The sequence below is a fragment of the Bos javanicus genome, chromosome 18 (assembly GCF_032452875.1).
Source record: "Bos javanicus breed banteng chromosome 18, ARS-OSU_banteng_1.0, whole genome shotgun sequence".
Lineage (NCBI taxonomy): Eukaryota > Metazoa > Chordata > Mammalia > Artiodactyla > Bovidae > Bos > Bos javanicus.
The window spans coordinates 3,864,967-3,878,832 of NC_083885.1; the positions used below are offsets into that span (position 1 = coordinate 3,864,967).

The following is a 13,866-nucleotide window of genomic DNA, read 5'->3' on the forward strand; positions in this document are numbered from 1 at the left end:
AGCGTCTCATTGCCTGTAACCAATAACCTATCCTCAAGGTACAGCAATCAGGTATACCAATTTTGAAGGCAAGACAAAAGGCTGGATTGGTAGTTTTCAAATGTGTAACTAAAGAAAAAATTCTTAGTCAATAATTAATATCCAACAGACAAATCCACATGGATTTAATTTCTTTAACCATTACAAGCTAAAAGATACAAAGAAAATCTCTTTTAAATGGATAATTTCTGAAACTTAGAAGTCTGAAAATTTTTTCTAAACACAGTCTTCTAAATAAAATTAAAAAAATTTTAGGATAATGTGAATCCCAGTGGTTGTCTCTGTTGTAATGTACAGGGCTTTTCTTCTTCTTCTTCATGAAAGCCTTTTCTATATTGAAATAGTTTTATGTAAGAAATGTCTCATCAAACATTACACTGTGAGGACATCTTTTCAATGTGGAGAAAGTGATGAAGCGGTACAGCTGTGGCTTTTGAAGTTTTGTGGAAATGATAATTCTATGGCTTAAGCTCACCTTTTCCTGGGCACCCACTTCCAAGACTCCTGGATTTAGTTTCACTGACTCAGTAAGTTTAGAGACCAAGACCTGGGTCTCTGCTCTATTAAATGCAAGCTCCCCATGTGATTCCGAGATAAGGGCTCTTGAGACCCTTTCATGAGAAGGCTGGAGAGTGTGAGACTTAAAACAGCAAAACTATCTTTACTACAGGGATTTCAACAATAGAGACCTTCCTAATAGCTATGAGAGTTAATAACTCACTACCATTATTTAAATGCGCCTTGTTTACATCCGGTTTTGCTCCAGGATGCTAGCTGCTTTTTTGTCTCTCAGCTTTCCTTAACACAGCACTTCCGGCCTGTTCTTAAAGTCTTTATCACCTCTGTCACCGCAGCTATTAATCCTGAAGGAATACGCACTCTGCAACTGTGTTGCTTAAACAGCATTTTTTTTTCTTTACACTGTTATCACATTAAAAAATAGCAGTCAGCCCAAGATAAATCAAGTTCTTAATTACTCAGTTGCTTAACATACAGTCTATATATTAGAAATCACTTCAGGGAGAGAAATCACTTCAGGTCTACACCAGTAGGCCTAAAATGCCTTTCAGTGTTTTAGCGTATATATTAATTTCATAGAGTTTTCTGCTCTCTCTCTTTACTCATTTCCCTGTGTTTCCTTACCTTGACAACTCTCTTTGCATTTGGTAAAGGATCATTTTCAAAAAAATTAAATCATGACTCTTACACAGATATAAAAAATAAAAGCTAAACACGTTTTGAAGATTTTATGTAATGTTTACCTTACTAATAATGGAAGATCCTCTGGAGAAGGCAATGGCACCCCACTCCAGTACCTTTGCCTGGAAAATCCCATGGACGGAGGAGCCAGGTAGGCCTCAGTCCATGGGGTCGCAAAGAGTCGGACATAACTGAGTGATTTCACTTTCCCTTTCACTTTACTAATGAGGAGGCTTCCCTGGTGGCTTGGCTGGTAAAGAATCTGCCTGCAATGCAGGAGACCTAGGTTCAGTCCCTGGGTTTGGAAGATCCCTTGGAGACGGGAACAGCTGCCCACTCCAGTATTCTGGCCTGGAGAATTCCATGGACTGTACAGTCCATGGGGTTGCAAAGAGGCGGACACGACTGAGCGACTTTCACTTTCACTTTACTAATGAGGAAACTGGTAAGATGTAATAGCCAGTTGTAAGCAGTTTCAAAGAACAGATATATCTCTACCTCGGTAATACTGAAATGACTGTGCCAGTGGAGGCAAAACCAGCTTCTTCCACAGCAGAGGAACCCAGACAGCCTCTAGCAGGTAGATTTGCCAGCCTGTAGACAGCAATTACTTGTTGTAAGGAAACAATGACTTTCTTGCTAAGCAAAACAAACAACAACAACAACAAAGTAAGTCTGTGTTAAAGGATGATTAAATATGTCTTACAAGTTAGAGATAGTGGACTTCTCTGGAGAAATTCAAAGCTTATCTCCTCCAGATTTATTTGCCTACCTTCTAAGAGTGATAAACACCTGAGGACTGCCCGCCTCCTCCTTGAAGAAGATTTGTTGCATTCCAGAGTCCTCTCTCACTCTTAGGAGGGGTGGAGGTGTGCCAGCCATCCTCTGTAAGCTCCAGGTCTCGTATTTTAGGGGTCCCTGTGTCATGGTGCAACTCTAGTGCGCACATAGAAGGCAAGATAACTTGTTAGCTTGCAAGTGGGAGGTCTCATACCCTTCACAGCTGCAGCCTTAGCATTATTTTGCAGTCGCATCAGATGTCTACTATTTCCAAAGTTCGAAAGCAGCTAAAAGGAGAATCACACAGATCGCCTGGAAGACTGTGCTCTAGTCTGGGCAGTGCTTTGGTTCTAGTCACTCATTTATTTATCCCTTCAGTAACTAGTGTCTTTCTCTGCACGTTGTGCCCAGCCACACACTAGAGGTGCTATGATTAGCGAGTTAGAATCCATCATTCTTCTAGTAGAGCTTACAGACCAGTGGGAAAACCCGATTTAATAAATCACAGAACACTGAATTACACATAGTGAAGTCTTTGTCTTTTATAGTTGTAATTTCTAAGCAGGTATTTGTAGAAACATTGGATACCATGATCATGTCCAAAAGAACAGTATGACAGTTTGCAGAGATTCCTCTGTTAGTAAAACACATGAGAAATGGAGCCTGGATGTTGGGCCCTCACGTCCATTGCCCAGAATCCACTGTGATGCTTTCATTCTCTCTCCTTTGCCCTGGACATCTTAATTGCTGATAAGTGCAGTGTCCGCATAGCTTCATCTTTGTAGCACCTTTTATTGAAAGTGAACTCGCTTGCAGAAACTATCATAATATGGAAATTTTAGAATTTCAAAAGGAGACATTTCTCTGAGCTGCCCTTTAGCAGCTGACGTGCACTGTGGCCTTGGATTTCTTACACCACCTTAAGAGACCTTGAAAGAACATGATGTGTTCATCATGACCCAGAGGATGCTAAACGATAGGGAAGTCCCTCTAAGGATGACCTGAAAGGCAAAGAGACAAAGGCTTCAAGTAGATTTATTGTCCAGCTCTTTTGACAGCTACTCAGCCAGAGATGAGCTGCTTCACCCATGCCATTGATTCCCTACAAGAAAGGATGAATGGTTCTGCTGAATAATAAAAGCAGAGTCCAGCAGAGGCTAGGTTAACACATTTGCCCAGTTAATAATCTTAAATTTCTAATAGCCAAGACTGTGTGGCTAAAATGATAGAATTTCAGACTTAATAGATTGTCTCCTATATTCTCCCCCCTACCTTTTTTTTTTAGAATTTGGAAATGGAAGCTCAGATTTCACCTGACTTTCTTAAGGGTGCTGACCCATGCCAGATCCGCAAACTCGGGTCTCCTGGTGATCTTCTCGCTGTCCTGCTGTCTGGCCATCCATAATTAATTTCACTAGCTTGTATATCATGTCCTCTTTGAGGAAGACAATTTACTGATCAGGCTTTTCAGTCAGCTGAAATTCAAGGTGGAAATGAAAGCAATGGTTTTATTGCTATAAAAGGCTATGGTTTCAGAGAAAAATTATGTTCCACTCATGGAAGAGAATATGGCTGTCAAATTTGCCTCGTGTCTCATTTATTTAACAGGCTTCTCCATTCAAAATTCTGATGACCAGGAGAGGGGTGGGAGTGGAATTCCTTGCTCTGATTGTGTTGATCCATGTGAATGTATTCTCTGAAAACAGGGGGGCTGGGTATCTCTACCGACTGTTTTCCTCCAATTTAGATTCTTCCTCTGTAATACCAAAGAGTTATGTGACTTAACGGCACATTTATAGCAGAGTTTTGACAACTTCCAATCTGTTTCTCACCTATTAAATCAGAGGCCTTTTGATTAATGTGTTCTTAGGCCTGCGTATATCATGGTAAATATAATATGAAGTTGATTGCTGGGAAAGTTGAAAGACAGATACAATATGTCTATCTTCTGTTACAACCCTTGTAGGGTTTTTATTTCATCTAAATAATTTTGGTAATCAGTGTGATGGAAATGTCTGCAGACATTCAGGACTCGCACATACGCAGAGATGTTTTATTTTTCTTGTGAGTCAAGATGCTGATACTGTGCCACGTATTCAGAAGCATAACTTGCTATTGCACTGCATAACTGTGCAGGTCACATGGTACCTAAATGAATATTTCAAATTTGACTTTAAAAGAAATAGGTGTAATCCTGGTGTAATTTCCTAGCATCTGTCTCCTATGAATATGTAGTGATGTGTATGTGTTTGTGTAGGTAGATTAATCATATTACATATAGTTTTGTATCCTGCATTCCCCATTTTGATATTTTGTACATTTTCCCATATTATTAAAAAAAAGTGCTCTGAAGCTTGATTTAAAAAGGAAATAGATGTACACGCATAATTAAAAGTTGTCTGAAGGGAGATATATGGGCCATAAAAAGTTGACTTTCTTTTTGCTGGCAGCATGGATGATTTCCAAGGATGGATAAATCATTGCTTATGTTATGTAATTTAAAATATTTTAAAGACTCAAAGATGCATTTTTTTCATACTGTAACATCTCTGAATTCAGGATGTATCAACAATCAGCAGTGTTTTACAGTTATAATAGGCAGCATTATTCTTTTCTTTCTTAAACAAAATTAATGATGCATCTTTTAAAAGTAGAATGTCAGATTTGATGAAATGTACAAAATTTAATAATCAGTTTTCTTAATATTTTTACCATGAATACTTTCTGGCTGAATTATATGAAAAAGTAGAATAAAAACACTGCAAATGCATGGCAATCATATAAACTTCAGGGAAAATAATCATTTTACTATAATTTAAAAATTTTAAGAATCCATTTGTATTGATTCTACCTCTCAGAGAGGTTTGATGACTAGAAAAATTTGACTCAGATAAAAGGTGATTTTGATTTTCTTTATTTATTTTAACTTTTGCAGACTAGTGATGGTCTCCTCTCTTTCTTCCCCCATTTCTGCATACAAGAAACTGCGTGGACCATCATACAGCACAATGGCTCTGATGTCACAAGAGTCCGAAATACCAACCCAGAGAACCCTTACATTGGGTTTTTCGAGTATGTGGCCAGCATGGAGCAACTCCAGGCCACCATTAACCGCGCAGAGCACTGTGAACAGGAGCTGACCTACTACTGCAAGAAGTCGCGGCTTGTAAGCAAGGAAGGTAAGTGAACTGGGGCATCCATCCCCCTACCCATGGGGTGCCTTACTGCATCAGCTCCTGCAGAGTTTAATTGTGCCAAGGTGCTGGCAAAGAGCTACCCAGGGCGTGTGCTCCCCAAGTGTTTAGCAAGCCTGTCACAGTCGGGAAGTCACGGAGATGCTGTTGCCTGAAGAAAAGAACAAGGTCAGCTGACACTGAGCTTTGTTCAAAGCCTTGATTGTCTCTGGCGTCTCTCTCTGGCTTCAGTTGGAGGGCTGCACAGAAAGGGCTTCCTCCTTACACTCGGTGAATGCTCAGTGTCGGTCCCTTGTAAAGGGCAACTGACACATTCAGTTTGTTTTTATCATGGGAAAGAGCTAATAAAAATATGACTCCGTTTTCTGAAAGTGACTCTTCCGTGTGACTCTTTCACGGATTGTTGACAAGTTACCCTCTGGGTATAACTGAAAATTAGAGCAGGCTGCTGGAAACATGGCTTTTTTTTTTTCCCAGTAGCTCAAATAGGAATCAGAAAACCATGTTTAACTCTTTCTCTTATTCTACCTTTAATAATCAGTTTCTGCTCCTAAATTCTGATTCTAGTTTGTGTTTTCTCCCTTTAGAACGTCTCATTATGTGAGACTATCTGGAGTTCCACCAGGTCTGCCTCCATGTAGGCTTTAATGACCGGATACATGAAGCTATTGCAAGACCTTTCCTACTGGCCTCTCAACTGGCCATCAGTCCTTATCTCCTACCCACCCAATGTAGCATCCACATGATTAATCTGTGTAAAGAAAATTAACCTTTAAGAAACACTGCTTCCATCAGGACCCTGTACTGTTTAAGAAGCTCTGATGTCCTCCTCGATCCTCTGTCCAATACAGACTCTTCTGTCTAGACACCTCCATGCCACCAGGTGGAGGGTGGGATAACACATACAAAGTGAAATTGAAGTGAGCTTCCCTGGTGGCTCAGACAGTAAAGCGTCTGCCTGCAATGTGGGAGACCCGGGTTTGATCCCTGGGTTGGGAAGATCCCCTGGAGAAGGAAATGGCAACCCACTCCAGTGCTCTTGCCTGGAAAATTCCATGGACTGAGGAGCCTGGTGGGCTACAGTCCATGTGGTAGCAAAGCGTCAGACATGACTGAGCAACTTCACTTCACTCACCTCTCTTTCCAGCTCTCCAGTGCATCATGCTTACAGTGATCCTACCAGTTTAGTATGAGACTGATGGTTCATTGTTAGTGAATATCTATCTTGGAATCTATAAAAATAGATAAGCAAGTATGGAAGTGTAGTCTAAGAGGAAAATTGAAACTCACTCAGTCGTGTCCGACTCTTTGTGACCCCATGAAGAAAGGATACTGAAGAGGGTAGCATTTTCCTTCTCCAGGGGATCTTTCCAACCCAGGAATTGAACCCAGGTCTCCCGCATTGCAGGCAGATTCTTTACCAGCTGAGCCACAAGGGAAACCCTTCTAAGAGGAAAGAGAACATAAATACAGAAGGGTAAATGAACGTGATGAAACAAAATGGAACTAAGTTGCTTGACTAGAGAAGAAAGAAAAGGAAAGGCAATGGTCAGAGTCACAAATGAGTCAAACTCTAAAAGAACCAGAAAACAAAATCCCCAAGGATGCTAGTGAGCGAGCCGAGCCCCACACGATGACGAGGGGATGACAGTGACTGTGAAGGCGTTTCCTGCGTCAGGGCTGGTGGCACCGCACATCTTGCTCTTGAGGCTCCCCAGGTGTTTCAGCCAGGCTTGGGAGCCACTGGTGAAGAGAATAGTAAACTCTAGAAGGCTCTAGAACCGGGGTTGGGGGTATCCATTGAATACACAGATTTTCTTTAGATCCATGACCCTAGAATCCATATAGAATGGATTTGAGGTGGAAAAGAGGGAACAGTTTGGATTTTGAGGTTGTAATAAGGAATGTACGGGAAAGATCAGGAAGGTGGTGTGAGACAAGTTAAATTTACAGTTTCAAATCTTGAAACTATAACAGCGTCAAGCAATAATGGTGCTGTGATTGTGGATGAATAAAGTGGAGATGTTTATGAAAATGTTTCCAGCGAGATATGGGTCCTCCAGCTCGGCACACTGCAAGGGTGGTCAGTGGGAATACTCAAGCCATTTGGAATTTTATTCATAACTATGGGAGTAGAGGTGATCCACCGTCATTCCTGATATTTCATCATTTTAATTTCAACTTTAAAATTTTCTCATGCTTTTCTTAATTCTTTCTTATATAAATTCTTTAGGACACTTCAATAAGACTAAGGAAATCAGAGGTATTTGGTATCCTTAAAATATTCAGTGGTTTCTACTTCCTAGGGAAGATAGCAAATTTAGATGTGAAAATACTATTCAGTATTTAAGAATAATGATTTATTTTTTAAAAATCTATAACCACATAATGTTTTAAGCAGTATGTCGAAATAGATCTAGTAAATGTTTCAAGTAGGTTTTGCCTTCAGTTGATGAGTTAATCATGCAGTTAAAGAGAATGAAGATTGTTGATATTGAGTAGTACGTTAACATTAGCCTCCAACAGCTCCTTGATTTCTTGGCACGGTGCACAGGAATGTATAGTAATGCTGAGTGAGAACTTACCTGCATTAGCACAGATCCAATGTAATAGTAAGATTTATGAGCATTGGCATTTGTAAGTAAGGGAGAAATTAGTAAAAGTAAGGCTAGTGGCCACAACTTGAAAGGTTTGAAAGTCAGTGGAAAGATGATCGCGCACCTTTGAGGAGCTGACTGATTTGATGTTGCCTTCGTCTCACACCCTGACTCTCCAGTGACTGCGATTTTTCCCCTCTAACTCGTTTTTCCCCTAAGACAGATTTCCTGCAAACCATATCTAAATGTTCCATCTATTCCTTGCTCTAGCTTCTTGGCATCATTTTAGTCTTAGCTCTGTGAAGGAGCTGGTAACTGAACATTCATCATAGAAAGAAATGCATTTGGTTGAGGGAACCTTTGTTTTTGAGTGTCGTATTTGCTTTGGGCATAAAGATCTTTCAGTGTTATTTCTGTAGTCTCTGAAGAAGTAGCCAAGCCAGTAAACAGAAGAAAAAATATGTACTTTCGAATATATCTTGAATCATAGCGAGGGAATGCCATACCATGCCTAAACAGCTAGTTTATCTTTAGTCGATAAGTATATTGAGATAAATCACTGACTTTACACAGCATTTCATAATGTTCTAGTAGGCATATTATGTTCTCAAATCAATTTTGTTTCTCATATGTTAATTACTGTGGATTATAATTTGATGCCTTGTTGTTTCAAAAAATTATTTTTAAAGAAATGGCGTGTGTGAACTCTCAATACATTTTTTTTATATTATGCCTGAATTAAATAGAAACTGCTGGTTTCTTTCCTACTCAAAGAAAAATATATCAATAATTTAAGCTTAAATAATGAAATATCTTTTTAAAAAAGCTTTCTTAAGGAAATACCATCAGTTATGAAGTTTGGAATATCACTACATCAAACCAGTCTTTCCTCCTTTCATTCTTTTTAATGATTTGGGAAAGAAGGGAATTATACTGGGATGGAAGGTCACGGGTTACAAAGCAGATGTCGTTTTTCTCACCTTTATTTTTCAGATGGAGCCCCTCTGAGCTGGTGGGTTGGAAGAACCAACGAAACACAAACTTACTGGGGAGGTTCTTTGCCTGATCCTCAAAAATGTACTTGTGGATTGGAGGGGAACTGCGTTGATTCTCAGTATTACTGCAACTGTGACGCTGACCGGAATGAATGGTGATTTTTATGATTTCCTTATGCAAAATCAAGTTTATTATTAATTTTTTAAAATAAGTCACTGCCACATATATAAGTAGGTAGATACTGAACAACTTAGTACAGTGAAGAAATTAGATAAAGATATGTTTTGATGAAATGTATTGCAACTAATCTGACTTCTAAATGGGAAGATCATGATCTTTTTATTTGAATTTTGTGGTAATAGAGCATGAGTCATGCACCTTTTATTTTTGTAATATGATGAAACAGAAGCATCTGTTTCATGCTTGCTTTTCATTTTGAGTCAATTATCATTATCTTTGAAATTAAGTATAATTAAGAATTATATTCTCAAAACATAGTTACATAAATATATTAAAATTTACATAAATTATATTTAAATAAATATATTTAATACTAACATATCTTTTCAAATATGTTAATCTCTTCTCTTTAAATATGTAAGCCTAGACTTTCCCACAATTACTTAAACATGTAGCTCTTTTATTTTCTTAAAGGATGCATTATACTATGAAAAACTGATATTCTGTTAATCATATTTTGAAAAGGAAATCTATAATATTTAGATTTTATATTGAGCTTGAAATGCTTTATTTATTCATTTGACATTACATTTATTCATTTGAAAAATATCAAAGACTGTGTTATATCAAAAAGCAGATTATTTTATGCCTTTAAAGGAGGCATCTGTATGCAGTCATTATTGTACTTTTATTGTTATGTGTTCATCATGAAGAACATTGTCTCTCTTACTTAAAGTCTGGTTTTTCAAATTTTCTATTTTTGGAAGATACTTTTTTCTTCTTGCTGCCTTCACACACACATACACACACACACATACACAAATGCCCACAGTGTGTTTTAAAATGTGAATAAATTTTTTTTAAATTAATCTAATCACCAGTAGGCTTCCCTCCAGGTGGCTCACTGGTAAAGAATCTACCTGCCAACGCAGGAGATGCGGGGTCAGTCCTGGGGTCAGGAAGAGTGCTTGGAGAAGCAAATGGCAGCCCACTCCAGTGTTCTTGCCTGGGAAAGCCCATGGACAGAGGAGCCTGGCAGCTACAGTCCATGGGGTCACTAAAGAATCAGACATGACGTGGCAACTAAACAGCAACATCAGTCACCAATAACTCTATCTCTGCATGACATTTTATTCATTAAAAATAAGATTTAAAAATAAGATTTTGAAACTTTTCATATTAAATTCCGCTTATGCTAACGTAGCTTGTGTAGAACTAACCTAACCCCAGATAACATTTATAATCCCAGGAAAACTATTTATTACAAACACCTACTTGAAGCAAGGAGAGATAAGAAAGCCTTCCTTAGCCATCAATGCAGAGAAATAGAGGAAACAATAGAATAGGAAAGGCTAGTGATCTCTTCAAGAAGATTAGAGATACCAAGGAATATTTGATGCAAAGATGGGCTCAATAAAGGACAGAAATGGTATGGACCTAAAGGAAGCAGAGATATTAAAAAGAGGTGGCAAGAATACACAGAAGAACTGTACAAAAAAGATTTTCGTGACTCAGATAATCACGATGGTGTGATCACTCACCTAGGGCTGGACATCCTGGAACGTGAAGTCAAGTGGGCCTTAGGAAGCATCACTACAAACAAAGCTAGTGGAGGTGATGGAATTCCAGTTGAGCTATTTCAAATCCTGAAAGATGATGCTGTGAAAGTGCTACACTCAATATGTCAGTAAATTTGGAAAACTAAGCAGTGGCCATGGGACTGGAAAAGGTCAGTTTTCATTCCAATCCCAAAGAAAGGCAATGCCAAAAAATGCTCAAACTACCACACAATTGCACTCATCTCACATGCTAGTAAAGTAATGCTCAAAATTCTCCAAGCCAGGCTTCAGCAATACATGAACTGTGAACTTCCAAATGTTCAATCTGGTTTTAGAAAAGGCAGAGGAACCAGAGATCAAATTGCTAACATCCACTGGATCATCGAAAAAGCAAGAGAGTTCCAGAAAAACATCTATTTCTGCTTTATTGACTATGCCAAAGCCTTTACTGTGTGGATCACAATAAACTGGAAAGTTCTGAAAGAGATGGGAATACCAGACCACCTGACCTGCCTCTTGAGAAACCAGTATGCAGGTCAGGAGGCAATAGTTAGAACTGGACATGGAAGAACAGACTGGTTCCAAATAGGAAAAGGAGTCCATCAAGGCTGTATATTATCACCCTACTTATTTAACTTCTATGCAGAGTACATCATGAGAAACACTGGGCTGGAAGAAGCGCAAGCTAGAATCAAGATTGCTGGGAGAAATATCAATAACCTCAGATATGCAGATGACACCATCTTTATGGCAGAAAGTGAAGAGGAACTAAAAAGCCTCTTGATGAAAGTGAAAGAGGAGAGTGAAAAAGTTGGTTTAAAACTCAACATTTAGAAAACTAAGATCATGGCATCCAGTCCCATCACTTCATGGCAAATAGATGGGGAAACAGTGGAAACAGTGGCTGACTTTATTTTTTGGGGCTGAAAAATCACTGTAGATGGTGATTGCAGGCATGAAATGAAAAGAGGCTTATTCCTTGGAAGGAAAGTTATGACCAACCTAGATAGCATGTTCAAAAGCAGAGATATTACTTTGCCAACGAAGGTCCGTCTAGTCAAGGCTATGGTTTTTCCAGTGGTCATGTATGGATGTGAGAGTTGGACTATAAAGAAAGCTGAGCACAGAAGCATTGAAGCTTTTGAACTGTGGTGTTGGAGAAGACTCTTGAGAGTCCCTTGGACTGGAAAGAGATCAACCAGTCCATCCTAAAGGAGATCAGTCCTGAGTGTGTACTGGAAGGACTGATATTGAAACTGAAACTCCAATACTTTGGCCACCTGATGCGAAGAGCTGACTCATTTGAAAAGACCCTGGTGCTGGGAAAGATTGAGGGCAGGAGAAGAAGGGGACGACAGAGGATGAGAATGTTGGATGGCATCACTGACTCAATAAACATGAGTTTGGGTAAACTCCAGGAGTTGGTGATGGACAGGTAGGCCTAGCATGCTACAGTTCAGTTCAGTTCAGTTCAGTCGCTCAGTCGTGTCTGACTCTTTGCCACCCCGTGAATCGTGTGCTACAGTTCATGGGGTCACAAAGAGTCAGATAGGACTGAGTGACTGAACTGAACTGAACTGAACTTGAAGCAAGTGGAAAATAACCAAATGTAGGCAGAAACTCCCAGGGTTGTGAGCCTTCAGCCCTTCAAAGAAGGGAGTATCCATGGATGAGATTTATGTTTAGATGCCTTTTCTCTGAAACTACTCACCAGATCACCTGCCACAGGGTGGCTAGAACTCAAAGAGATTACTAGAGTCTGGGTGCGGGGTGGGGGTGGGGGGCGGCTACAGGTATCAGAGGAAGATTCAAAGCAACCAGAATGACTGGAAATGGATTTCTGGACATTTCGGAATGGAGAAAACCACTTGAGAGGAGACCACTGTATCAGCTACTCTAGAACCCTGACCTCTGAGCTACACGTGCACAGGGGCGATTTCTAGGAACCAAGCAGAGAGATGCAGTTGGACCACTGATCCCGCGATACAGGGACTTCAGCAGCAACCACCAGAGAGACCAGATTGGGAGTGTGAGTCTCCTTGGCTGACTTGGGCTTCGTAAAGCCCTAGAAATAGAAATGACAGAAGGTCCAGGACTTTACAGCAAAGACTATGTCCCCAAACTGAGTATGATTGAAAACTACCAGTGAAACTGACCCAGGCCCACCCTGATGAAGTAAAAACAAGCCTCCAGCGTTTATTGTGATAAGGTTGTGATTTAACTGTTTGTGAAAACAAAAACCTAGCCTTCTGAGAAGGAAAGCAGATTCTAGAATCTACAGTGTATCACCCATAAAATCCAAAATATTATAGCAATGGTTGCTTATTCAAAAAAAAAAAAAATAGCAAACTTTGATCCAAAGTCAAGAAAATAAAAGTTCTAGCAGAAACAGGTGCTGGGTCACTGGTGTCTTATTAGCAGGCAAACATATTAAATCAACTCTTAAAAAAATGTATAAAAAATTAAAGGTAAAAATAATCACAAAGGAACCAAGGGTATTCTAAGCAGATAAATGAGAACTTTATTAAAGAAGCAAATGTACATTTTAGAACAGAAAAATACAACATCTGAAGTTAAATATTCACTGCATAGATTTCAACTGTTATGGGGGTTAGCAAAAGAAATCTTCAGTAAACCTGAAGACAGATCAGTATAAATCATTCAATCTGAAGAATGCAGGAAAAAAAAAATTGAAAGAAAAATTGACAGACCCTTTGTGGCTTGTGGGAAAATATCTATGATTTAACAGGCAAGAAATTGGCGTCCCAGAGCAGCAGGAAATAAAATGAGGCAAAAGTATATATCGTTTGATGAAACCATGGCTGAAAATCTCTCAAATTTGCTTAATAAACATCTCTGGAAGCGAGCCCCCGAGATGGCCCCCAGTTATCCACACTGCCTGTTATTCACACCACTGTGTAATTTCCTTCTCTCGTGTGTTGCATGGACCTTGTGACTTGCTTTTAAAGAATAGTATATGGTAAAATGATGAGATGTCACTTCAGAGACTGAGTTACAAAAGACCATGACTTCTAACATGCTTGAAATTCACTCTCTGCATCTTCCAGCCTTCTTGTTTGATACAGCAGCCTGCCATGTTGTGAGCTGTTGTGGACAAAGATTCGAGGGTCACCCTCAACCAGCAGCTGGTGAATACCCAAGGCTTTCAGTTCAGTGCCCAGCAAGTAGTAGAATACTGCCAGTAGCCACAGGAGTGAGCCTTCCCCACCCGAGCACTGAGTTGACTTCAATCCCTGCCAACACTTTGAGTGTAGCCTTGAGATGCTGAACCAGAGGGTCATAAAGCAGAAGAATCACAGA

The 13,866-nt window shown here is 39.5% G+C and overlaps 1 protein-coding gene across 4 annotated transcripts in view; it reads left to right on the top strand.

The window, feature by feature from the left end:
* Positions 1–13,866, top strand: part of CNTNAP4 (contactin associated protein family member 4) — a 313,027-nt gene that overhangs the window by 206,967 nt on the left and 92,194 nt on the right. For all 4 annotated transcript variants that reach the window (XM_061386803.1, XM_061386801.1, XM_061386802.1 and 1 more), the window contains exons 13-14: positions 5,001–5,198; positions 8,804–8,960. In XM_061386803.1, the coding sequence (XP_061242787.1) occupies positions 5,001–5,198; positions 8,804–8,960 (355 nt within the window). The remainder of the gene's footprint in view (positions 1–5,000; positions 5,199–8,803; positions 8,961–13,866) is intronic.